The sequence below is a fragment of the Pipra filicauda genome, unplaced genomic scaffold (assembly GCF_003945595.2).
Source record: "Pipra filicauda isolate LSUMZ 115617 unplaced genomic scaffold, ASM394559v2 scaffold301_size890592_pilon, whole genome shotgun sequence".
NCBI lineage: Eukaryota > Metazoa > Chordata > Aves > Passeriformes > Pipridae > Pipra > Pipra filicauda.
The window spans coordinates 122,028-146,732 of record NW_024104423.1 but is presented as its reverse complement, the minus strand read 5'-3'; the positions used below and the strand labels follow the sequence as shown (position 1 = coordinate 146,732).

Genomic DNA, 24,705 nt, shown 5'->3' with positions numbered 1-24,705 from the left:
TATGAAAAGAAGAAATGACACAATTGCTATGAAAGTTGTAAGACTGCATAATAGCATTCATGTTACTGACTGGTGATAAATAGATGAAAACCATTTGTCTATGCCAAGAACAGGAAAACTTGAGACAAAGCAGGTGGTAGACAGTGATGCCACAGACACTGGCAGCAAGGACTAAAACATATCTTTTCTACAAGGGCTGCTAATGGGCAGTGTCTACTGTCCTTTCAAATTTTTCAGTATGGTTGGGAGTTTTAATTCTGGACATTTGTGAACAACTAGTATACTACAGATACCAATGTAAAGATTTTCATAATTCCATATTCAAGTCTATACAGGTTAGTTTATATCACATTGACCACAGTGCTTTTCACAGGAGAACATTTATTAGCACGACTACACATCAGCACATTCATTCTAGTTTTCTTTTTATGGAGGTACAAATACATGATGCAGAGTGCCTTGTTTTGATAACATTTTAGGGAGTTCTTATGTTTTAATTATACCTATTAATTATATTTAATTATACCTACTAAATATTTCTCAGAATGACCAAGGTTACAGAAATGTACCTCATAGTGCAAATCTGAAGCAATCCTTGGTTTCTAAAGAAGTTCATTTCATAACCTTGGACCAGCCACACAAAAACTGTTCTGTTAAAAGCAAAACTGCATCCTCATTTTGAGTCTCCATGTGCTACAGCTGCCAAATTCAGCCTCAGACAGCTTTGGAACCTCAAATGCCTTCAAGGTAAAGACAGATCTTGGAAATTATACACAAAGCCATGCCTAAATATTTTTTTGAGTTAGCTGTAATCTCTTAAATGAAAAAGCCTTCATATACAAATACATCACCTTGCTGTACATTATTAGAGAAGCTAAAAAGACTGAATAAACAAGGGTTGTAGCACTTGCCCTCTCAGATGGGTTAGTTTCTTGTCTGGATATGACAGAGCGAATTACAGATGGAGGTACATGTGCACTGCATAAAAAGCTGAGTCAGACCCCTGGATTTGAGTCTCAACTCCCAAGAAAAAAGTTCTGAAGATTTAATGCTACATGAAGGTCTTTTTACAAACTGGATGCCTGGTTTCTGGAACTCTACTATGCTCCTCAAAAGGGAGGGGAGTTGCAGCTGAGAGACAAGTTAGGAAACTTCTTACCACCTCTTGAAGTGCTGCCATTCAGACTTTCCTGAGATCTTAACATAACTGAGCTGCAGCAACCTACCTCTGTCCTCTGATGCAGAAACCAGGATCAGCTGTACAACAGTAGTATCTGCTGCAATAAGGTGATCCTAAAGTCTGCTTTCTGAAAGCAGAAGAAAAGCTCACTCCTAGGAGGCAAGAGCTTGAATCAACAGCCAGTACTGTAACTAGTTAGCTGATCTCATTGATGGCCTACCAGAAATAGATGTAGAAAGAATATGGCAAGTCAGGCACCAGTTTAGGATGAGCTCTAGTTCTGTTGCTGGTCATCTAAGACAGTATCTCTGAATAAGTAGCTCAAGGAGAATACTAAACTGACAGGGCCAAGATTATGGTTGAGGATCAACTCACAGCTACAGGAAGAATTAAATAAAGAGTTAAGTCTGCTTTGTACAGCCTGCAATTCTACAGCAGTTGAACATTACATTGAAAAGAATTAAAGAATGTTGCTATACACACGGCAAGCTGATGATGTAGTCTCTTCACTGCTAGCATTTCTCACCATGCATTCTAATATATTATCATCATCATGGCCAGTCTTCGCGAACGAAGATCTGGGAAAGGTCTCCACCCACATTCGTTACAAGTGCGCTGGTGATACAGGGCTTTGCAAATGCAGGTAAGGCCTTCGAGCCTGCGCAACGGATTTTTTAGGTGAGACACAGTGTGCGCTGAACTGAGCCCACCCTTTAATCCTAACGTTGATCTGCCGGGGCCGAGCGAGCTCGGATGGTGGCAGCGAGGTCCTCAGGACGTAGGTTTGTTTAGAGTGACCTTCTCTTAGATGGATGGCCTTACAGGGCTGAACGAGCTCCATCTGCCCGGGTTTAGAGTTGTCCTCCTCTTCTGTGTATTCCGGGGCTCCCCTCTCATCTCCCACGACGGCACTGTCCGCACAGGCGGAGCTCCCATTCTCTCACTCCTTTCCGTGCCTGGGGCCGGGCCGCACTGCCACACATGCGCCTGGGGCCGGCCAGGCTGCACCGCCGCGAAGCCAATATATTATCTTAGACTCTTCTCTACTCTCAGATTAAACAAAGTCTAAAAGTATCTAGGAAAGAATTTAATCCCCATCTCTTTGCATCTTGCCAGTATCTTCCACCTTTTTTTAGCACTGTATCCTATTAATTCTATAACAGACTGTTATTATCAAAACATAAAACTCTTGTTTCTATTTCAAACTATGTATTTTGTATAGTAAGTTGCATCAGTAATTATAAAATAAATGCTGCTATACCTGAAGTAGAAGAAGCCATCTTCCTTTTCATCCTTCACTTTACTACAGCTAAATGTTGTAACCTGTACAGAAAGATCCAAAAAATTTAATGCAATATACTGAAAGTATCTTACTTGTAACGTGCTATCAAGTCCTAATGATTTGCAGTACTGATAGCACACAGTAATTTAATGAGATCACCTATAATTTAGGCACTAGTTTCATATCCTTAATTATTGGAATCTTTGCAAAATTCAGGGTGACAATTTTTAATCCTCTCCCTGCTATGAGTTAGCTACTGCAGAGCAGTAACATTTTTATGTTATCAATACTACAGTTATTACTGTAGTATTGATACTTGAGTAGTCTGCCAACTCGTAACAGGACAGATCCTGACAAATAAATATGGCTGATCTGTAATAATTGTTACTTAAAATCTAGAACAGGATACAGATCTAAGTCAAATGAAGGAAAGTTTCTACTACAAATATGTTTGGTCTATGCTGGCATTTTGACATTGGTTTTGAAAATGCATTTTGATGACTTACATCAATTGGCGACCTAATCCGGCTGCTCTGTGCTTCCCACATTTTCATACAAATCCGTGCTGGATTAATATTTTTAATAATGGTGTCATCTTCAGAAAGAACACTAACCATAAAATCTGTGGGATGAGAGACAACATTCTTTGAAGATTATTTTTATTCAGAATTAAGAAGCCTAAACTTCACTAATTTCTGTGCCTGTTTCACACCTAAGATAAAAATGGAGGCATGACTCTCTCCAAGACTACAGTGCCCACCCTCAGGTGTACCTGAGCTCACCAGTAAGTCAAATAATTAGGATGTTAAAGTATTTTATTTACGTAGTATTTAATTGATATGAGGCTGTTAATAAGGAATTAATTACCTAATTTTATTAAAAAATGTAATGTCATATATACTATATAAGTTATCTCCTGATGAAGCTGTTTACTCTCAAAACCTGGCTGATTTATACCACACAGTACATTTGAAAAAGGTCTGTTTGGCAGGGAGGTTGGAGCTAGATGATCTTTACACATCCCTTCCAACCCAAACCACTCTGTCATTCTATGATTCTACATTATGCTTCCTCTAGGCAAAACTAAAATACCCTGTGAATTTAATCAAGTTCATAACACTATATGGAGTATTCTAAAGAACAAAAACCTCTTGCAATAAAAATGTTGGCTGATCAAGTTAAGATGGTAAAGAAACAAGCCCCAACACCCCGGACTTTGTATTTGTGGGGGTATTCTGCTTCTCAGCTCCTAGTACCACAAACACATCCTTTTTATTCTAAATTTTGAACAGATGTTGTGGGTATTTCATAAAGGCTTGGGAATACAACAAATGGATTTGTATGAAGCAGATTTTCAATTTTTTTTTGTCACCTTTGGGTGACCTTTATCATCTGAGAATCCAGAAACATTTACAAAGGAATAGGTGGGAAAAAATCAGATGCTTAGGTTGAAATCTTACTGAACTGAAAACACTCCTAAGAGAAACAATTTTTAAGTCCATCTAAAGGGAAAGACTGAATTATTGGAAGGACAGTGTCCTGTAACATCTTATAGAGCCTCTGGTTAAGAAACTTGCCAAAAGCTGTCTAAGAAACCAAGTACTCTATATCAGAAGGATCACTCGCATTCATACATTTGTCAGCTTCTTCAAATACCTTTTTAAGGCACCACTTTCCTGTACGAAAGTCATAGTTCCCAACTTGCTCCCATTTCTTAGCCATCAAGTCACTTAGTTATATTTGTTATATTCCTTCCAACAACTGCCCAGTACTGAAAACACACCACCTGATCAAAAGTTTCCTTGACCTCTCCTGAAACTTTCTGAAAACTGCATCAGATTTGCCACCTTACTTTATTCCTTTCAAATAAAGGCCAAATTAAGTAGGATTAGTATATTAGAGTTAATAACTTTAATTTATAATTAAGTGAATATCATTCGGTATAGGAAATTTCTTAGCATTGCATCAAATAGATCTCAAAGTCATCTACTGAAGATTCAAAAGTGAATTTTAATTTTATTCTTTTAAAATCCAAGGTAGGATTCGAATGGGAAAAAAAAGTAGTTTGGAAACTACTTTACTCTCCTTCACAGATACTACTGACAAAATACAGTAGGCTTCCTAGGTCTCAAGTTTATTTTTTTTTTAAATTTCACTCAATTATTACTGAAGTCTTTTTCTGCCTTCCTTAATACAGCATTACACTTAAACTGACAGAATCTTCTTGCTTTCTACTTAATTTATGTAAACAGGACTTCAGCTTCCTGAAGAGTATCTTTGCAAGATACTGTATCATACATGGTTATTGTAAAGAAGAGTTGTTTCCTGAACTAATGGAATTAGTTAGGATAGGTCTCTTATTCATGCCAAAGTTTCCATACAGAAAAAAGCAAAACTTTCAAATTCTGTTTCGCTTTTAGCAAAAGATATTTCCTCAAGGTTCTAACTTACTCTTCTTTATTTGTTTTCCTCATTGTAAATACTACTGGGATACAAAACATGAGATGGTTTTTTGTCTTTAATGAGTCAGTGGTCTTAGTTGGAAGGAAAAGATCACTGTTTTGTTAGAGAATACATCAGGAGAAAAGAGCATTTTGTACTGTCCCTGGCATACTTCTGATCACTTTCTGGTTCCTCTTGACTCATGGCTGGCCTACAATTTCACTTCATTTCCTCTGTCACTATTCCATAGAAAAAGGGATGAGGGGAAATATGCATGAACTAGCTCAGATCAACTTTTGGGAAGATCGAAAACTGAAATATGGTATTTCACCAAAGATATAGAAGAAGTTCTGTAGTTTTACCACTTACAGATGGATAGAACCAACAATTTGGAACAAATAAATAAGAAGTCCTTTGAAATGCTTTCCAAAGATGACCTACATATTTCTTATCTCCGAGTGTCACAGATGCATCTCAAATACAGCTGTAACAAAGAACTGAGACAAAAGAGACCAAAAAAGCAAGAAAATACACCACCAGAATCACTAAAACAGTTTTTCACAGGTTTACAAAGCTCTTGAGTGATCCACTAAAGGGTCTTTATACTTACCAGGAAAGGTACCTCCTGCTGGAAAAGAAGGACTTCTGTCATATTTAACATTCAAGCAAACGGGTTTCTCAGGATCAGGCAGGACATTTACTGTGATTATAGGACAATCTAATGTTGTCTTGTTGTATAAGGCTCTAAGCTGTAAAATGTGCTCTCCCCTGCAATATACAGAAATCATAACAACCGATATAAAATCTCTTCTGAAAAGCCAGTTTTCAACAGGCTTCAAAAGTCTGAAGCATGTATCTGAAAGCATGACAAACAATATTCAGTAGTGGCAAAGTTGTAGCAAAGAGAAGACAAACCCAGAAGTGTTAATGCAACATTAGACAAGTAAAACTGTGAGTTTAAGCTATTCTTAAGATATTAGCTTACTGAACTTAATTTTGCATTATATTTCCTTAGTCTGATCGTGTTTCATTGCCTGTCTGTAAGACACTAGCAACCACAGCTTCAAGTAGCAGAAGGCAGTAAAGCAGAAAGCAAGCACACCTAATACAAATACTGTCTGAGGAGCGTTCTGCTTTGACAGTTTCCAAAGAACGAATCTAACTACCATCCACATGTAGCAAAGTGCAGTGCCAGTATATAAAGATTTCAGCGCTATCAAATAACTAATTTTCTTTACAGTATTAAAAACTTAATTTTCAAGTTTTCACACATAACTGGGAATACGGTATTTAATTGCATAGAGGCTGTACTCCCCAGCCAGTTTTGATTATTCTATAAATAGTATGATGACACACCTGTCTCTAACCTACAGTACTATATTGATAACTAATGTTCATCATCTTTCTACCATGACACAGGCATTATAAATACACTGAGCACCATCAACAGCATTCAAAGTTATTTTCTTCCAAACCCGAAATAGTACTATTGGCCAACTCCTGCAGATATGAATGCAAAGAAATAATCTAAAGCCAACCCGGTCTTGCAAGAAAAGCTCAAGGGCACAGGGAGTGGATAGCAGAACTGTGAATAGAAGAAGATACAAAAATGATGAATTTGAAAAGCCAGATGGGACATATGAGTGTAAGGGGAGCCAGACATGAAGAAGTGAGCGTGAAGAAGCACATAAAGAAGCAGGAGCCACAGGACACACATCTGCCTGGAAATAAGACTTCCTTAGTTCGAGTGCAAATAAGAAAAGATAAATACATATTTTTAAAGTTCTTTTGGACACTCCACCTAATCCTTTAAAACAATGCCTAGCACACAGAGAGAGTGGAATTTCAACACTCAGAATGTGTTCCTACTTTGAAAAATAGTGTCTGGAACGGGACACTTAAAGACTGTACATTTCAAATCTTTTGAGCGGTTTATGACACCACTTGCACTTGGTGCAGGTTGACAATTATAAGCTGTGTTTTACCATCACCAGAAAAAACAGGATTCAGAAAATTAGATTAGCAGCTTCTCAGTAGACCAAAAGAAGCAGCTAAGGAATTTTATTTAGTTAAGCACTTAATTTCTTAAAACTTAAAATTTGGCCATCCACCAGCATACAAGCAATTAATGTTTGATCTCAGTTCTAGATTAATACTTGGTAGGTACTTTATGAAATGCACAGCTTAAATACATCTAGCAAGTAATATTTCAGAATTCAATTTTTTTCAATCTAGTTTTCACTACTTACCTAGGTCCATGAATACTAAAAACTCCGAGGTTAGCCCTACCAGTGTCATCTGTTTTATGTTGCTGGTTTGAAGGAACAATCTGTCAAATAAAAAAATTTTATTCTTTTAGTGATATAGAAACAGCATCAAGTCTTAAAAGAAAACATGTATCTCATTTGCCTGCATACTGCCTGTCGATTTGAGCTGTAGTCTCTTTGTATTTTTGCACTCTAAATTAGGGAAAGACACTGTTATGAATACTAATTTATTATGAATACTAATACTGTTATGAGTATTAATAAAGAAGTTTCAAAAATCTCTGCCATCTTTTGTAAACAATCACTTTATCTGAAACAAGGATATTTTTCTTCATCGATATGTTCAAATATTTTATTAATATTATTTTTTAATTGCTACTGATACTATCATGTCATCCACAGCAGACATTAATCTGAGTATATTTTCAGATCCAAAAGCCTTCTAAAAACTATTTATTCCCTTTTACAGTGTTTCTCTAGTCTGCACAGAGATTTCTAGGCAGCAAAAGTTTTACAACTGCAGTAAAAACAACTATGACAACTGTCTCTCTCTTCTCTTTCCCCAATATAATCTTGCTGCCAAAAACGTGAGACTGCTAGACAACCTAGAAGAAAGTGTTAAGTGATGAAGTACAGTACCTTATTTATCAAACATCATGATAGGCAAGATCTCTATACTGTAAAAAATGGCATTTAATCAAATGCTCATCATGATAACTTCTTGTCAGTGTTGTTTTGGGCTAACACCACAAATGGCTTATACATCTGTTAATCTAGCGCATTAATTACCTCCAATTCTAAGTCCTTTAAGTCTTATGATTAGCAGTAGCTTTAAGTCATACCTGCCTTACTTAAATGGCAGAGAAGCTATCACTTCACTTTCCTCTTCAGCCACAACTTTTTGAAACTATTGCAGATGGCAAATGCCTATCCTCTCACAGAGACAGGTGGGAATCTTAAAGAATACTAATACACTCCTTAAGTAAGCAGAAGCTATTTCTTCTGCAAACTTGTGTGCATGCTGCTTTAGCCTTACCCAAGAAATAGCTTGTCAATGTATCAAAAGAATCTCAGACAGTATCTTTAGAATTTGGTGAACAGCAAAGCCATGGATACATTCTGAGTTACTCTGTAATGAAGTCCTCACTAGGGAGGGCAATCGACTCTTTGACTGATGATACAATGAAACAATGTGGTGTAAATGTTTGTCATTATCTGAACAGTGCTTGGAGTTAAATTGCTTTCCCTCTACAACTTCAGCACAAATTTCAGGAGACTGCCTAGTCTCCACTTAGATAAAAATAATGATTTTGGACCACTTGAAGTGCGCAATCTTCTTCCAAAATTATTTTCCTTCCTGAACCTCATGTCAGTAAGAAAAAGAATGAAACCACTTCGGGGGTGGGGGGGGGGAAGTGAAAGTTGATTCATCATGGATGAATCAGCTATGGGAGCATGAGTTTATCCCTAGCAAGTCACTAGAGAAAAGCAATGGCAAAAAATGTGTGCTTAATGGTTCAAATGGAAGGCAGTGCTATAAAGACAGACTAAGAAAAAAGCCAAACATTTCGTAAATTCTTTTGAAGAGTATAATCAACTTAAAATAGGTCTGTATTTGAAACTACTGACACAGACTGAAAAGTTTTAAGTTTTACAGGAAACAGTACTTTGTGCACTTCCACCAAGAGTTCAGAGTTTTTATGTTCAGCTATACTCATTTAGTTTTGGACCTGTAAGATAGAAGATGGAATAAAGGAAATGCATGCTGCAACTGCATATTACACTTTGGAGACTTAGAGACCAGGATGTGAAATACAGAAAGACAGCTTATTCAAGAATTTCAGTTCCCAAAAGCTTCTCAGTTCTTTTCTGAGACTGTGCATACAACCTATTGGAAATGCCAAGTTCTCTGAAGAGGTTTTTCAAGATACTAACGAATACTGATCTGATGTTTATTCAACAAATATACAGTTGGTTGTTCTGCTTATGTATGAAACTTAATCTTTAGAAATTAGACTGGTTTTAAGCTCTAGGAGAGCACGCTGTAATAAACATATTACAACAATGATCTGCCTTGGCTTTCAGAACACCTTCTCCTGGACACATCCACCTTAGATAAAGAACATGTGGACTCTAAAACATGATGCTGGTCCTCCCCGGAGCAAGGTATAAAATCTGAAAAGACACAGCCTGCCACCACAACAACTATTTGATGAGGCAGCACAACCACATGGTGTTACTGTCAAGGTTGTAGGTTCTCTCAAGAACAACATAACGAGAAACGTTATGAGCTGCAGCTGCCATCATAAAGACAATAGTTGGGGCAAACAAAAATATCCCAAAGTATGAGGCAGGTTTCTACGGCAAGAGATGCAAAAGAGCCAGAAGAAAAATATTCAAGATATCATGAAATCTCCTTAAAAAAAATCCAAGAAAAAAAAGTAGTAATAGCATAGTTAAATTGGGAAAAAGGTGAGGCTGTGGCACAATTCTTGAGAAGTGAGCAAAAGACAGTTCCTAGCTGTTGTGTATCCTGAGAGAACTGAGGGACACAGATACATGGCAAGCAGGAACAAAAAGGGAACAAGACCAGCTCTGCATGAAAAATGTTATGCCCAGAGGTGGATGAATATATCCTGTACTGATAACATATACGTTCAATGTAACAACCTCTGCCCTAATAGTTAGGAATGTTTGATTGCTTGACTTTTTTTTTCAACAACAAGAACAAAAATTTTAATTGATGGAGTATTCTGTCAAACTCCTTTCTTTTAACAGACCAATGTGGAGACCAGCTGACACATCTCACTCAGGGAAAGGGCAGCAACCACTTAAATTTGGGTTAGATTTGCATCCTCATTGTTTTAATTTAATTTATTCTGCCAATGCATTTCACAGAGATAATTAAGTAGGACTTACAGACCTTAAGTCATACATTCAAGAACCAAAGTCAAAGAACCACCAGATAAAAATTATTTGGTTGCTAGTTGGGACCATATCATCATCATTACTGTCATTCAGTCAATTACCTTAGATACCGTGGGGAATGGGGTGGTGTGATGTGCATACAAAATTTGGAAAAAGGTTCTGTAGAACACCTGGAACCTATTCTAACACTTTGACACTGTCCTATAGGATTTTTATTTTATTTGTGATTGCTATAATGCAAGGAAACTGAACAATCTGTCCTGGGAACTCTTTACATTATTTGTTGACACTACTATTATACTAGATTAAATATGCTTTTGTGTTCTTACAATAATTGATTAACTTTTCCAAAAATGTCCTGAAAATTAAGATAATGTAGACATGACAAAAAACCTCGTGTTAAACAAAGTTCACATAATAAGGCCTACGCTTACCTTTAAGCTGTTACTCTTTGTAAGGCTGATTTTGACATTAGGTTCAGGAGATGGATTTCCCCACTGATCACACAACTGAACAATAAGGGGCCTGTCCAATTCTCTACCATTAATCACTGCAATAGGCTGGAAGAGAAACAAAAACATTTTACTATTCTGTCCTAGGTATCTCAGATGTTCATGGAAGGTCCGAAATTCCCAAAGCAATGGTATCCATCATTTCAACACCATTTGTCTCCCATAATAGCTAGACCATGATAGAATTGTATCCAGGAGGGTATTTCTAGAGTTTCCTTATTTATATTCTCTTGTCATAATAAAATGCACTACTTGGATTGCACAGGTTACTCAAGTTGATGTGACTAAAAGGAAGGACATGTTTCTGAAGAGGACTATCAGTGTCCTCGTTGTAGGAAGAGCTAATGGCTTAAAACATTTTTTTTCTGATATACTTTAACAGCTATCTATAGAGCAAAAATAGTTATGCTACTTGCTGAACCTTTTATTTTCTTCAGTAACTTCCTTCTCCATTTTCCCAACACACCAACCTTGATTCCTGCCCTCTATTATAGAGATCCAGTTTTCTTTTTCCCTCTTTCACTCTCCTATTCTGGTTTCTGCTGCAACTTCAGCATTATCATTTGATTAGTCAAAGTAAACAGTGAAAAACAATTTAAAATTTGAAAAACAATTGAAAAACAAGACAAATAAATGTATAGTACCAAAAATCTTCTGCCTTCTCATTCAAGTCCTGTACTCCATTCTCCACTTTCTTATTGTAAACACTTGTAAACTTAGGTACATTTGAAACTGCCTTCCTACACCCTAAATATCAAAAAACCCCAGTAACAGATAAAGGAGAGATGAGCTGCCAGCTGTCACTATCATTAAGGACTGTGTCTTCGGAAAACAGTAAGGAAAGATGAGTGTCAGGATCCAGCCCACAGTAAAAAATTACTGCACCAAAGAAAGGAAAAAATATGCCATCTGTAGAAATGCACATGGGGCAGAATAAACAGTTTAAGACATACTGAAGGAATACAGTGTTGTAAACATACACATATGACTTAGATTACTTCAAAATAAGTTGACTTTTAAAAACCTAATGTAGTTAGCTATTGCATGAAAAATGCTTCATATCTATAGTCCCATTTAAAACACAACTACATAATTAGATTTCAAAATACTTACTTAACATTGCTTGTGTTATGTTGTCCTGTAGAGAATAAAAAAATGCCTCTAGAGCAGTCATATTCTGACAATTTTACAAGTATAAATACTAAGAAATCACAATCCGTGGTCCCAAAAGCTCTGGAAATAAAAAAACCTGACTAGTGATCATGTTGCTTTTTTTCCAAAACAAAACTACTGAACTTACCTTTTCTAATTCTGGCCAATCCACAAACTGCAATTTAGCAGGCAATCCTGCTACTAAATTCACCCTGATAAAGTCAGAAAATTCACGCCAAGCAAAGCACAATTCTTTGCTTCCAAGTAAACAGGGTTTGTACCGAATACCTTTTACTTTCATTGTTTGAGTACTGTCCTATTAAAAAATAAAGAGAAGATTTTATAAAGAACAAGTAAAGGGAAGTATAGTTAATTTTTTTCAATATAGTATTTAATATTAATACTGTCTAGACACTATTTGCTGTTTTTACTGTGAAAACAGTGGATTAAAAATTAAAATGCAAACTCTATGCCTTCTGTTAAATTTAAATGAACTTCTTGAGTAAGAAGTGATCACTGAAATTGAGCATTTCTCAGAAACTTGTTTTCCAGTGTATAAGTTATGCACAACTTGATTATATCCAGTATACTTTAAAAGGTATAGACATTAGACCATTCTACAAAGTTTTTCAAAAGATCTAAAATCAACTGTACCAACACAAATAAACACAGAAGAAAAGACTAAAAACAAGACAGAAGAACACATTGAACAATGGACTAGAAACAAAGCAAACCTGACTCAAGCACAAAGCAAACTGGTCCCCACACTGGTAGCTGCAGCAGTGATAAGGTTTTTAACAGATGCTGCTGTATTCCTTAGAACTGGATCATACAATTTTAAAGCTCTAAGCCTCTTGTTGCACATCTTACCAACTAGTGTGTAATTTTGGTTCAATTCTGTGTGACAGAATTCAGACAATTACCACACAAATGCCACGAAAAAATAAACTATATAACACTCTTATAAATACCTGCCAAGTTATTTTCAAATTTGATTTATCAAGTCCAGGCCCAGAAACTCCTAGGGAATTTACACATGCAGATGTCACTGCATGAACCTGATTTCCAAACTGATCTGTAATCATTACATCTGTTAAAAAAGATGATGATGATTATTAAGATGATTACCTCAGCAGCTGCTTTAATGAAACATTATACAACATATGGAATATAAACGTACACAAACATAGACACAATAGAGAGAATTTACATGACTGAATCGCAGAGTGGCTGAGGTAGGATGGGACCTCTGGATGTCACCTGGTCCAAAGCCTCTGCTCAAGTAAGGCAACCTAGAGCCAGCTGCAGCCAAGCAGCTTCTGAGTATCTCCAAGTACGGGGACTCCACAAACTCTCTGGGCAATCTGTCCCAGTGTACAAACTGAGAGCCAGATTTCATCAGAGAGTAACTCCAGAATTGAATAAGGGCCACTAGAGAAGTGTGATCATCTTTCCACGAATAAGAATATAAACCTGCTTTTTATATTAAAATAGTTATAGATAATTTACTTTTGCTGACATCTGTATACAAAACAGGCTTAATAAGCTGCAAAGAAAAAGAAATGTATCTTAAAAAAAATGGAAGAATATGCAAATACTCACCAATTTCACTTTGTAGTTCTTCACCCATCCGCAGTGTGTTTGAACCTTTTAGTTTACATTTAATGTGTTTGGGATCATCAGGAACTGGTCTGAAGCAGCATATGAATATTGACTTACTTTTCCCATCAAGGTAAACATAACATAATAGTAGGCATGATAAATATCTTAATGCTTGGTCATGTAATTTATTTTCCTACTGCAGATCTGTGAAATGACTAATTGCTGCAAATTTACCCCAGCATCAGTGTGCTGTGACCTAATTAGTTTATTTTAACCTATTGACATCACACAAAATACACTAATTTAGAATCAGATTCATCTTAATAAACTTCATAAAGATACAAGGAGAGCTAACTGCCTAGACTCACTAACAGTGATAAACACACAATTTTAAAGTTCAATTTACAGCCTATCTTTTTTGACTGAGAAACCAGACGCAGAACTAACTTCATAGTGGTATTTCTCTTCAGTAACAAGTGACCTAACTCTAAAACTAGTGATTTTAAGAGCTATTATTTACTGCAAATTTTCAAAGATAATCTTCTTCGGTGTATGTATACTTACACAAGTGATTACTGGATACAAACAGATCATGATGGAGTCTTTCACATAGGTAATGGTCTCACATGTAAACAATTTGCAAAAAGTCTTCCTCCCTCCCCCAAACTTACATTCTCCTGTTAATTTGCCAGTTCATTTCATTATTTGAGCTTAGTAGAAAGACTTCTGTTTTACCTCAAAGTACAGATCTACAATGCTATGCCAACAACATAATTAATAAAAAGTATTTCAAATGAACAAACCTGACTGTGAATGCGCTCTCCAAAGACACGTGTTCATCAAGATAAGTAATTAGGCAGTAACGTACATCTTTTACTGAGCTCGGTACTTTTACATCAGGTAATAATCCCTGCATCAACAGTTCTCTGTCAATTTTAGGTGTCCAGTTAACCTAAAATTAAAATGTCATAAATTAATCAAAAGCCAAATTATTAACAATTAACTACATAATACATCTTTTAACCATTCTAACATAAAGGCAATAGAAACCTTCAATGGAAAGCCTGTACACTTCCCAACAGTAACCAACACTATCTTCCCAAATACAGTCAATTCCTCAGAAAAAAAATGCACACAAATCCAAACATACATTAAGTTGCCCTCACTAACCTTGAGTTAGGAAAGATCCAATTCCGAAAAACCTCACCTAAAAAAGCAAATCTCTATGTTTGTATTAGACTCCAAATATGTACACAGACAGGGAGACAAGACAGGCAAACAAACCTCCATAAGGAACATGCCTTTTCAAAAGTTCCTAAATGTGGGGAAAGCCTCCCATCTGAAGAATCGTAACTATGTCCTAATTATTTTATGTGTTTAGGAGAAGCACTGGAAATACTAACCTGCTTTTCATAGTACTACCCTGAAGCATTATTTAACATTTAATTAAATAAAATAAGAATATTTAAAAAAAAAAGCAGAGAGTTAAGTTCCCATGTTTAATAACACAGTCTTGAGGAATATTATTTCACAGTCTGATGTCTATGGATTTTAAGGGAATAACCTTAGTGTCTCTCCCACATACCATGCCGCTGTTTAGTTCAAAGTACTTGCCTTGATTTTTTCTGCAGCAGCTGCAGTTATGGGTATCTCCCTTTCTGCCTCATCATACATCTGAAATATAAGCTTGTTCATGATACGGCCAGCAACGCAACTAATTTCATCCTGATGTTTAATTTGAAGAGCTTTTTGTCCGTTCATACTTAAGACTTGTAGTCTTGCAACATGACTGCTAGGAAGAAGTTTAATAATCTTTTCCACTGGTGGCACATCTTTACAATTCTATACATGGGAGGGAAAGAAAAGACATATAATTAAGATATTAAATGTAGATGTGCATAGACATAAGTCCATAATAGCTTATGTTACTACTCTGGTTTTCCAGATGTGATCAGGTGTCCAGACACGAAATCAGCTTGACTTGTCAAAAGTAAATCAAAAGGATGTGCCAGTATACTTACAACTTTTTACAGATATTAGAATTGATGCTAGCTATTTAGAATATTTTTCTATTCTAGAAATACTATGTTACACAATTTACAAAATACTTCTTAAGAATAATCATAAGTAGCCTTTCATATAGGTCATCTTGCAGTATTAGTATTTGTTTACACATTTTTCCAGGGTAAAAAACACACAGGTGTTATTTTCTGCAGCAGTGTGAGTCTCCTGACTACCAGAGAACTGGTATATTCAGTAGCATTTTTTAAAAAAAAATCATATTTCAAGAGCTTTAAAACTGAAATGCTACAAAAAACTATTGATTGCCATACCTTTTCTGACACTAAATGTTTATGCAATGACAGTGCAATTTGTCAAAATAATCCAGGTACTAATAAGGGGCAGAAAATATGCATATTTCTGAAAACACCTCAGGGATTTAAGAAATAAAGAGTAAGAGGTGAAGAAAAAAAAAGTTAAAAAAGTTTAAAATTCTTTGTCTTTTTATGATTTCCTAGAGATTAAAAAGTGTAGCCACCTGATTATCAGGCTTATGGTAACTAAACCAGTAACTTTTAGGGGTTGATTCATAAAAGATGTAACACAGTACAATAAACTGTTTTCAATTTTTTGTTCATGCAAACTTTCCAAGCAATACTTACAAGTATTTCAATTCTTGCTTTCAGCATCTGGTCTTTCTTGATATTCTGTACATGTATAACTGGACCAGTTAAAATGTTTGTTCCTCCATTACTGCAGTCCACAGAATACACAGGAAGGTCTGAAGCACCTAAAAACTATTAAAAATGTAAGAATAAATTTCAAGTTTCACTGACAGAATAAAAATGATTACTCCAGAAATTATTATTTGTACAAGTCCATATATATATATACAGAAAAATTTTATATATTTCAGTTTTCCAGAAGCCTGCAGGACCAACACCTGTAGTTTTCCGCAGGTGATAAAAGAGATGTGTGGGAGAAAGGAGGAAGTTATAGAAACAAAATATACTATCTATCCAACTGCTTTGTACTAACACATAAGCATTAGTCTCTTCTGCCATTATGCAATAAATTCAATTAAACTCTTAAGTAAACATAATTTTCATTAATTTACTAAACATCATGCATTAAATGAATTTAAACATTTGAGTTCAACATATCATACTATTGCAGACCCAGTCTGCAGGAAGACAATGCATGCATATAACCTGTAAGTGGAATGCAGACTATTTTGCAGTGAGAAAAAACACTTTTCTTTGTTCTTACTGAATTTCACTAGAATTGGAAAAGTTACTTTCTTAAGTCAAAAAAAAAGGGCAAGTTGCCAAAAGAGCAAGTTTTTTTACTTCTTAAAGTCAGAGCGAGACATGCATTCTCTTCTGAGCTTAGATTCGTGCTTATGATAATAGTCTTATCCAATATTCTTTTTGGCACTAGACTTGCTTTTTCAACTTAAGAAAAATATCAGAAGTAAGCTGCATGAAGTTATTTTTCTGAATAAATTTTAACATTGTATATACCCTTATATAATTTTCTCTTCCATCTCTATGGTCTGGTTCCACTGATTCTAAAACTTATTGAATGATTTATAACGGATGAGGTAAGAGAGTCACAGTTTGGCTACTGAACTGTAGAAACTTCAAAAGCATTATTAAAGATATTAAACTCTATCTAGATTCCAAAATAGACTCTTCTCCCAGCTCTTTAAAAAGAAAGTTTCAAAATTCTTATGGCACATAATGAAATGTAGTTTACCTTACAATGAACAATCAACTCTGGCTGTGCTGTTATATTTCCTGATTCATCCAGTACTTCAACCTGAAAGGGAAAAGCTGTACCATTTTCAATCTTCAGAATTTCTGAGTCTGGTTTTACTTTCAATTGATGAGGAGGGCCTGTAAAAATGCAGAATTGCATAACAGCACTTATATTTTAGCTAACTAATGAGACACTGATTTTCAGTTTTTGCTATCTCAAGGAGTTTTTAAAGCCAAGCTACCAAGGTATGTGTGGTAACAAATCATCTAAAACAACTCAGGTGTATTGGTTTATATTTAAAAATTCTAGACTCTTTTTGTCCTTCAGTACATAACACCTGCCAATCTTTGAATTCAGTATGGAATAGCTAGACAAGATGAAATTCAGCATATGCAAGGTGTAAACACAGGATATGGGTGTGTTTACACACTAATGGATTTGCATTGATCAAAAAGAACCTTGGAGCTTTCTTCTGACATGTTAAAACCTGAAATATTCATGTTGAAATATCTGATTAATTGCCAAAGCTATCACAGCTAAAATCTGCATGCAAAGAAATGCAAAAGAAAATTTTGTTGTCATTACTTGGACAGTAAAATGAAGCTATTCAATTAAGTCTATCCCCTTGAACATATAATTATTTTTTATCAGTTTTAACAAAGAGAAGGAAGTAATAGATTACTATTAAAAGGCAAGTCCTGAAGGAACAAAGAAGGCAAATTTTCAGAAACATCTTTTATGCATGATGCATTAAAACTTCCATTTCAAACTCAATAGTTGAAGAACAAGAGACTGAAATAGCTTTTATTCACTCCTTCCTCAAAAAACAGCTTTAAAAGCCAAGGATAAGTCCAGTGAGAAGAAAGAAGAAGAAGCATCTCTACACTGCCAAAAGCAAAAGATTCTCATGAAGGACAAAGCTGCCTTCAGTCCAAGGTAAATAACAGCAATACACAAATACACAACACAGCCTGTCTCAAGTTCAGTCATTCTGCTCTGTTTTCTATATGAAGTCTTACCTCCTCAAAAAATAAAGAATAATGGAATAAACTGCTCATTGTTGGCCTAACAAAGCTTGAAGTACAAAATTTCTACGCAAAATGAGACACAGAAGCCTCAAGTTTGGTAATCTGGAAGGCCAAAAATCAGCCTTCAGACTACACCTTGCACCCCAAATTCAGAAAAACCCAAGTAACAAGGGATAACAGGTCTCATATAAGGGAATCCTCAGCATCAAGACATGCACAAAACACAAAATTCTGGTAAGGGCAGTGTCCTCACAGACTTTCATGTTCCTCTCTTGCATTATGATTAATTCAACATGTAACATTAAAATTTCAGACACAATCCAACTGCCAAAGCATCCCCTTTGCTGGGATAGGAAACTGAATGAGCACTTACTCATTCACAACATTTTTTCTACAGGGAGAACAGGTCAACGCAGACTAGTACAGGTTAAAGATCTTAATGCTAAAGAAAAATCAGAAGATAAGAAATTAATTCATTCAACGTTGCTAGGTTAGAAAAAGATTTAAAATGATTAAAAAAAGAAATGAAAAATCAGTCTTGAGCAAGCAGAAAACTTCCAGCTGCTAGAACAATAGACAGAATTGGGCTGTATGATGTTACTCCTGCCAAGAATGACATGCCCTTCGGTTTATTTAGTTTCTAGTCATCATTTGGATGAGATAGAATCCTTTTTTTATACTTCACTAAATGTTTAACCTTCTTGGGAGAAGTATTTCATTAATAGTGTCAGAATAAAGTTCAACAGGAATTCATTAAATATTTTAAGAATTCTTACCAGGCTGCAATCTTATTTTAATGATTTGTGTGTCTTCTTTCAAACCAGGAAGAGTAATCTTCAGATTAAAGTTCTAATGAAAAGAATATTTTAAATATTAACCTTAAAAAACCCCGTACAATAAACTGTCTCACATAATCATGTCAGTTCACATATATGTAAAATTTATCTCTACAAATTTTCTTGCACTGCTAAAAAAAGGGAAAAAAAAAAAATCAACATTTTTTTCCCCTGTACTGAAATCTATCATTTCCATGTTATACTCAGAGACATCCAATCCAGGATTTGCATGTTATACTATATGGTTCTGAAACCATTAAAAGCAGCTATCATAACTTGTAGTTTCCTGCTTAAAGGCTGTTTTAATGGGAAAAAATATATCAGTTAAAAAAAAAGCAGTTTTAAAGAAAGGGTCAGCAACTTCTGTGTTTGTTATTCCTTAGCAAGGCACAACTACTGTCCATCTCATCTTTGGATAAGGCCATAAGAAAAACAACTGCTGTAGCCTGCATCACTAAAAGCAACTTTCACATTAAAATCAGAGAATGAAGCAGTCAAGTCAATCTTAAAAGCTCCAACTTAAAAAAAAATAGTTGCACTACAGATATGTGAATTTCATATGTTATATATATAAGATATTTGACAATATTTAATTGCAATTCAGGAACTGTCATCTGTATATGCTCAGAAACACTGTCTCTGGAAAAGTTTAGTTTCATAAGCCTGGCGTATGCCCTTGCCATGCCTCACAGTATATGTGCAACACTAACACCTTGTAGATTGCATGAGAACAACCAGGTAATTCTTCTGGTTTGCTTGGTGGGAAAAGCAGAAAGTGCAATAAGGCCTGAGCAGGTGCATCACAACTGCAGCCAAATCAAATACACGAGGTCCCCAGTTGATGGCCAGACATGCAGGTGGCATGAAAACTCTCCAGCTCTGACCAGCCACCCAACCATACAGGTCTGCTGGAAAGCCAAACAGCACATATCAGCTGAAGCCCCACTAAAGTAAAGGGGAAAAGAAGGGAAAAAATATGGTAGGGAATAAAAACATAGGAAACCGGTATAGATGATAATAGGTGTTTAATGCTAATAAGCTGAATTCTTCAGTAGCTTTGTATTCATTCACTAGACACTCATCCTATGCTCTCCTTCTTTTAGTTTCAAAACCTTTTCTGCAATACTCAGTTTTTACTTAATATTGTCTTCTTCATGCTGCACTACATACAGTTGCAAATTATTCTTGCTATCTTTAACTTCATTCCTTTTAATCTTTCAGCATCTGCGTTTTCTAGGAAAGTTGTTTTCTCTTATCCTTTACGACCCCTGTATCTATTTTACTTCTGCTTCCAAGTCTGCTTCTACATCTACTGCAGTATTTTAAAATTAAAAGAAGAACAGAGAAATATTTTCCCTTTATAAACTCCCTTCTTCAACCTTCTCCTGACTGTATTCAAAACCCTATAAAGGAATCATCTTCATATTACTTACACACTTCTCCTAAAATTTTCTTGTTGATTCCACCCACAATGAAAATGTATTTCTGTCTTGACTGGTTTGGGGGGAACTGAATCAATGACTACAGAAGTAAACGAAGTCTGCTTTCTCTTTCATCTCTATCAGTGCTTCCTTCATTGACAACCGTGAGATGCTGTATTTCCTATCTTAGCTGAGTTTCTCTTCTCCATTTGGCATGATTATTCCTTCAACAGTTTTTTTCCTTACTTCTACCTCTGAAAAACAGTATTTTTTCCATGCTCTCCAGTTCTCTTTTTGTTCTCTCATTCACTTTCTTCTTCTAAATTATTGTTTCTCTTGAGATATTTCAGCTGTTCTGCTACCATTTTAAAATCAACTTTTAAAGTATTGAAAATTTCTCCTACGTTCTTCTCTGCTTCCTAATTTTTAATTAAGCACTGAAAATTACACTGTGTTTATGTTTTAAAATTATCTGTTGCTTTTATTCTGCTGTACCACAGTCCTGCTTTTTGTCATTTTTTTTCATTACTATTTTAAACAGTTCTTTTTTCATATAAATTAGAACCACTACTTTCAGTGCCAGGTCTGGTATTGTCTCTGACATTTTATGCAATTAAGCAACATGAGAAAGTAACACCCCTTCTTGATACGATACTACATGAGAAATGTAGTATGATACAACATGAGAAAGTAACACCCCTTCTTGATATGATACAGAAATGATACTATTTCTGTACTACAAGTTCCTTAAATGGCTCTTGGTCTTGCCCTCGCCAAATTTAGGTCTTGCTCCAGCCTGGCACTTTTGCTCCTACACACTTTATTTCCCATAATCCACCTCTATTTTATGTCATTATTCTTGCACTTTGCCTTAAATGCTCAGCTTTGCCTACAAAATCTACTATGTTCAAAACTCTCCAGTTTGCCATAAGAGTTTGCGCCTCTTTTCTTTACACATCTTTCCACCAGCAACTTTTTTGCTTTTTTCTAAGCAACAACATCAACACTACCTCAGTTCCTAGCTTTCTTTATACTGTGCTAGACTACAAGACTAAATGAAAGGATTAGGACCTGGTTAGAATATTGTGTAAACACAGCATATACATGATTTTAAATTATTTTTTTTTTAAATCTTCAAATCTCTATTTATCAGAGACATTAAGATCTGTTTTATGAAAGAAATATTTTTAGCATGTAACATAGGTTTCTGTTTTTACAGTAAATTAACAGCTTGACTAAGTGCTGGGAATCCATCAGTAACAGGATGGATTTGGAAACCATTTTGGAAACATTTAAAGAATCTCAAGCAGATATCCACGACATTAACTATTACTACTCATCATCTCAACTACAAGAATGAAAGATTTCAGTGCTCCCTGTGATAATTCAGTGCAAAAGTCACCAGGATGATTTGGCTTAAACCAATTTCAGCACCAGTTCAAACTCAGACAGCTGATTTAGTCTGCTGGGCACACTCTACCACACATCCATCCATATGGTGTTCAGCCCCTCCAGCTCCAGTTCCATCAGTGAAAAGAGTGCAACTATGAGAAAGACAAACTGCTCAGGGCAGAACTATAAGGGATAATTTGAAAATATCCCTAAAAATAAATAAACTAAGTACCTGCAGTCATTAGTGTAGGCCAAACTTACCTAACACTGTGACAATTCATTTTACATAAAAATTACTTGTTCTGTGGGTTTTTTTGTAATATGTTACTTCAACTTTAAATATGTTAGCCTACCTTGCCCTGGCAACTATTGACACAGCCTTTAGCAGTGACACTCTTAATGACACACTTTGTTCCCACAGGTATGTCGTCATGCTTCAATGTTAATCCACTAGAAAAATATATAGAAAACACAACAGAATAAATTTAAAAACAAATACGGTGTTTCACTATACAAGATACTTTCAGATACTCTTATGGAAATAAAAGCAAAAATGCCATCTAATTTATGTGAAAGAAATCCCGTATATCACTGAGACAACCCCCAAAGTATTACTATATTATTGTCACATGAAGAAAGGACAAAAAAAGGAGAGATGGTTGAATTACCTAGCTTCAAGAATTGGTCTCATGCGAGATGACAAGTGTGTTGCATGACCAAATTCATCCTGCAATTCCAAAGGAATACTAAAAGGTACTCCAATTCGAAAAGGAAGCTCCAAAAGACCAACCGAAAATTTCTCTGGTTTGCCCTCTAAGAGAAAAGAATAACACATATTTAGAAAGAATTATGTGTGCTCACTGGATTTTTCTTGATTAAGGCTGCAATTAAGTCAAGTGGTTTGCAGCTGCAAAGTAAACAGGCTGTTCAGAATATGCAACCAAAGTTATTGTTTACTGATTGATAGTCTTTTTTTAACTTACACTAACATAAAACAATAGTTAAAACATAACAGCATAAGAAAAATAACAGGACAGTATTTAGAACATCACTACAGCACCTGAAACTGGACAAGTTCCTTGCAGACAGCTTTTTTTAAACATTTAAGTGCTTTAATTATAGTAAAATAAAATCATTTATGCAGCAAAACATTTTTGTTCTACAACTACCCCAAATATGAGAGATAAAGATGAGTAATAATGTGTATTAGAAAAAGAAATGTGAGTGCATCCTCCCTGTGAAATCTGGCCCCATTAGACTGCCTCCAATTAGGCCCTAATAAATGAGATCAAGCAGAATGGTAACAAATGGGAGATTGTGAATCAGAGTCATGTTTTGTGGAATTGAACTGTCTTGACCAACCGGCCTTTAAAATAAAGAAGCAATGCACTGCTGAACTAAACAGTAAATATATGTCCTATGAAATAATTTTGAACTCAAATTAACAACTACTTTCACTACCCATGGGTGTCATTACCAAAGAGATTCCTTTGCACAAGAGATGACACCTTGTACTGGCCAAAATTATTTACTGGTTATGACAAGAAAAACACCTCAATCTTACAGTGCCTACAGTTTTACTTACAAGTGAATATAAAACTGTAAAATGATTTGAGAAAATAACAGGAAAATAACCACCTAAAAAAAACTTAGGAAATTCAGTTTTAACCAGCATTTATGATGATTTTTTAGTTTATCAAGAAGAACTATAAATAGAGAAATAAAATATTTTGTTCCTCAGACAAAAATGCTGCTTTTTCAGTTTAGATTGTTTTTTTTTTTTTTATTCTCAGAATCTACATACATAAAAGGTCACACAAATATTAATATTTTGGAATAACGAGTGTGAAGATTTATGGCTGCCTTTGAGACAACACAAAACATTGCAACAATAAAGACTTGAAATATTCAATTTTCAAGACTCCACATATTAAAAATGTTGAATAAAAAAGCAGCAATACATAGCAAAAGTTGCTTTTGGTATCCCTTGTGTTAAAAGATTCAAACTATTAGTTAATTAGATTTTTTCAAGTTTATATTCCTTTCCAAGGCGATTCATTTCAATTGTTATGGCTCAGGAATCTTCAATTGAATGCTTCTATACAGGGGAAAGCCACACTACTACTGAGAAAAATTTTTAAAATGCAAAATACAACTTTGTAACTTTAAAGATTCTCTTTTCATTTTGATAAAGAGATAAAGGAGCGGACACAGTTCATTTTTGTTCAGAGATTTTTTTTTTCTTTTCTTGGAAATATCTTGAGACTTCAATGACAAGTTTTCAGACATATGTTTAGATAGTTACTTTTCTCAAGCAGTGCCAAACATTTTTTTCCTGTATTATCATACAAAAATACCTCTTTCTACTGTGCCAATAAGAAAAAGATTTTAGAAGAATATGATACAAAGAACTCTTTTCTGCCTAAAGGGTTTGCATTCAGAGCCTCTTCTGAAGAAGAGGAAGAAATAGGAGGCTACTGGAAACAGTGATTTTTTTTCTTGATCTTCTGAAAACAGATGTTAGCTTTATCTACCAAAATTGTAATGAAAATATCCATTTTAAACACTAGGGAATTAGTACTTTTTTTACCTTCCTCTTTCCCCACCCTCTTGTAGATTCACAGAATGGTTGAGGTTGGAAGGGGTTTCTGGAGGTCCTCTGGCTCAAGCCAGAGGCTTGTGACCCTGGTTCAAGCAGGGCCACCCTAGAGCAAATTGCCTAGGAACATGTCCAGACAGCTTTTGAATATCCCAGAGCATGCACACTCCACAACATATTGGGCAACTTGTCCAGCACTAGGTCACCCTCACAGTGAAAAAATAACCACAGAGAGTGGTTATCAGTGGCATGAAGTCTTGTTGGAAGGCAGTTAAGTAGGGGTTACCCCCGGGGTCAATACC

The 24,705-nt window shown here is 35.4% G+C and overlaps 1 protein-coding gene across 1 annotated transcript in view; it reads right to left on the bottom strand.

Moving 5' to 3' along the window:
- The window catches only part of SMCHD1 (structural maintenance of chromosomes flexible hinge domain containing 1), a 74,459-nt gene that overhangs the window by 18,608 nt on the left and 31,146 nt on the right, over nt 1-24,705 (bottom strand). Inside the window, exons 20-34 of the mRNA XM_027711313.2 lie at nt 22,473-22,617; nt 22,158-22,254; nt 18,932-19,004; nt 17,125-17,264; nt 16,029-16,163; nt 14,980-15,207; nt 14,169-14,317; nt 13,366-13,454; nt 12,735-12,853; nt 11,912-12,079; nt 10,534-10,659; nt 7,154-7,233; nt 5,515-5,672; nt 2,969-3,084; nt 2,442-2,503 (exon numbers count right to left, since the gene is read on the bottom strand). Coding sequence (XP_027567114.1) covers nt 2,442-2,503; nt 2,969-3,084; nt 5,515-5,672; nt 7,154-7,233; nt 10,534-10,659; nt 11,912-12,079; nt 12,735-12,853; nt 13,366-13,454; nt 14,169-14,317; nt 14,980-15,207; nt 16,029-16,163; nt 17,125-17,264; nt 18,932-19,004; nt 22,158-22,254; nt 22,473-22,617 — 1,885 coding nt within the window. The remainder of the gene's footprint in view (nt 1-2,441; nt 2,504-2,968; nt 3,085-5,514; nt 5,673-7,153; nt 7,234-10,533; nt 10,660-11,911; nt 12,080-12,734; nt 12,854-13,365; nt 13,455-14,168; nt 14,318-14,979; nt 15,208-16,028; nt 16,164-17,124; nt 17,265-18,931; nt 19,005-22,157; nt 22,255-22,472; nt 22,618-24,705) is intronic.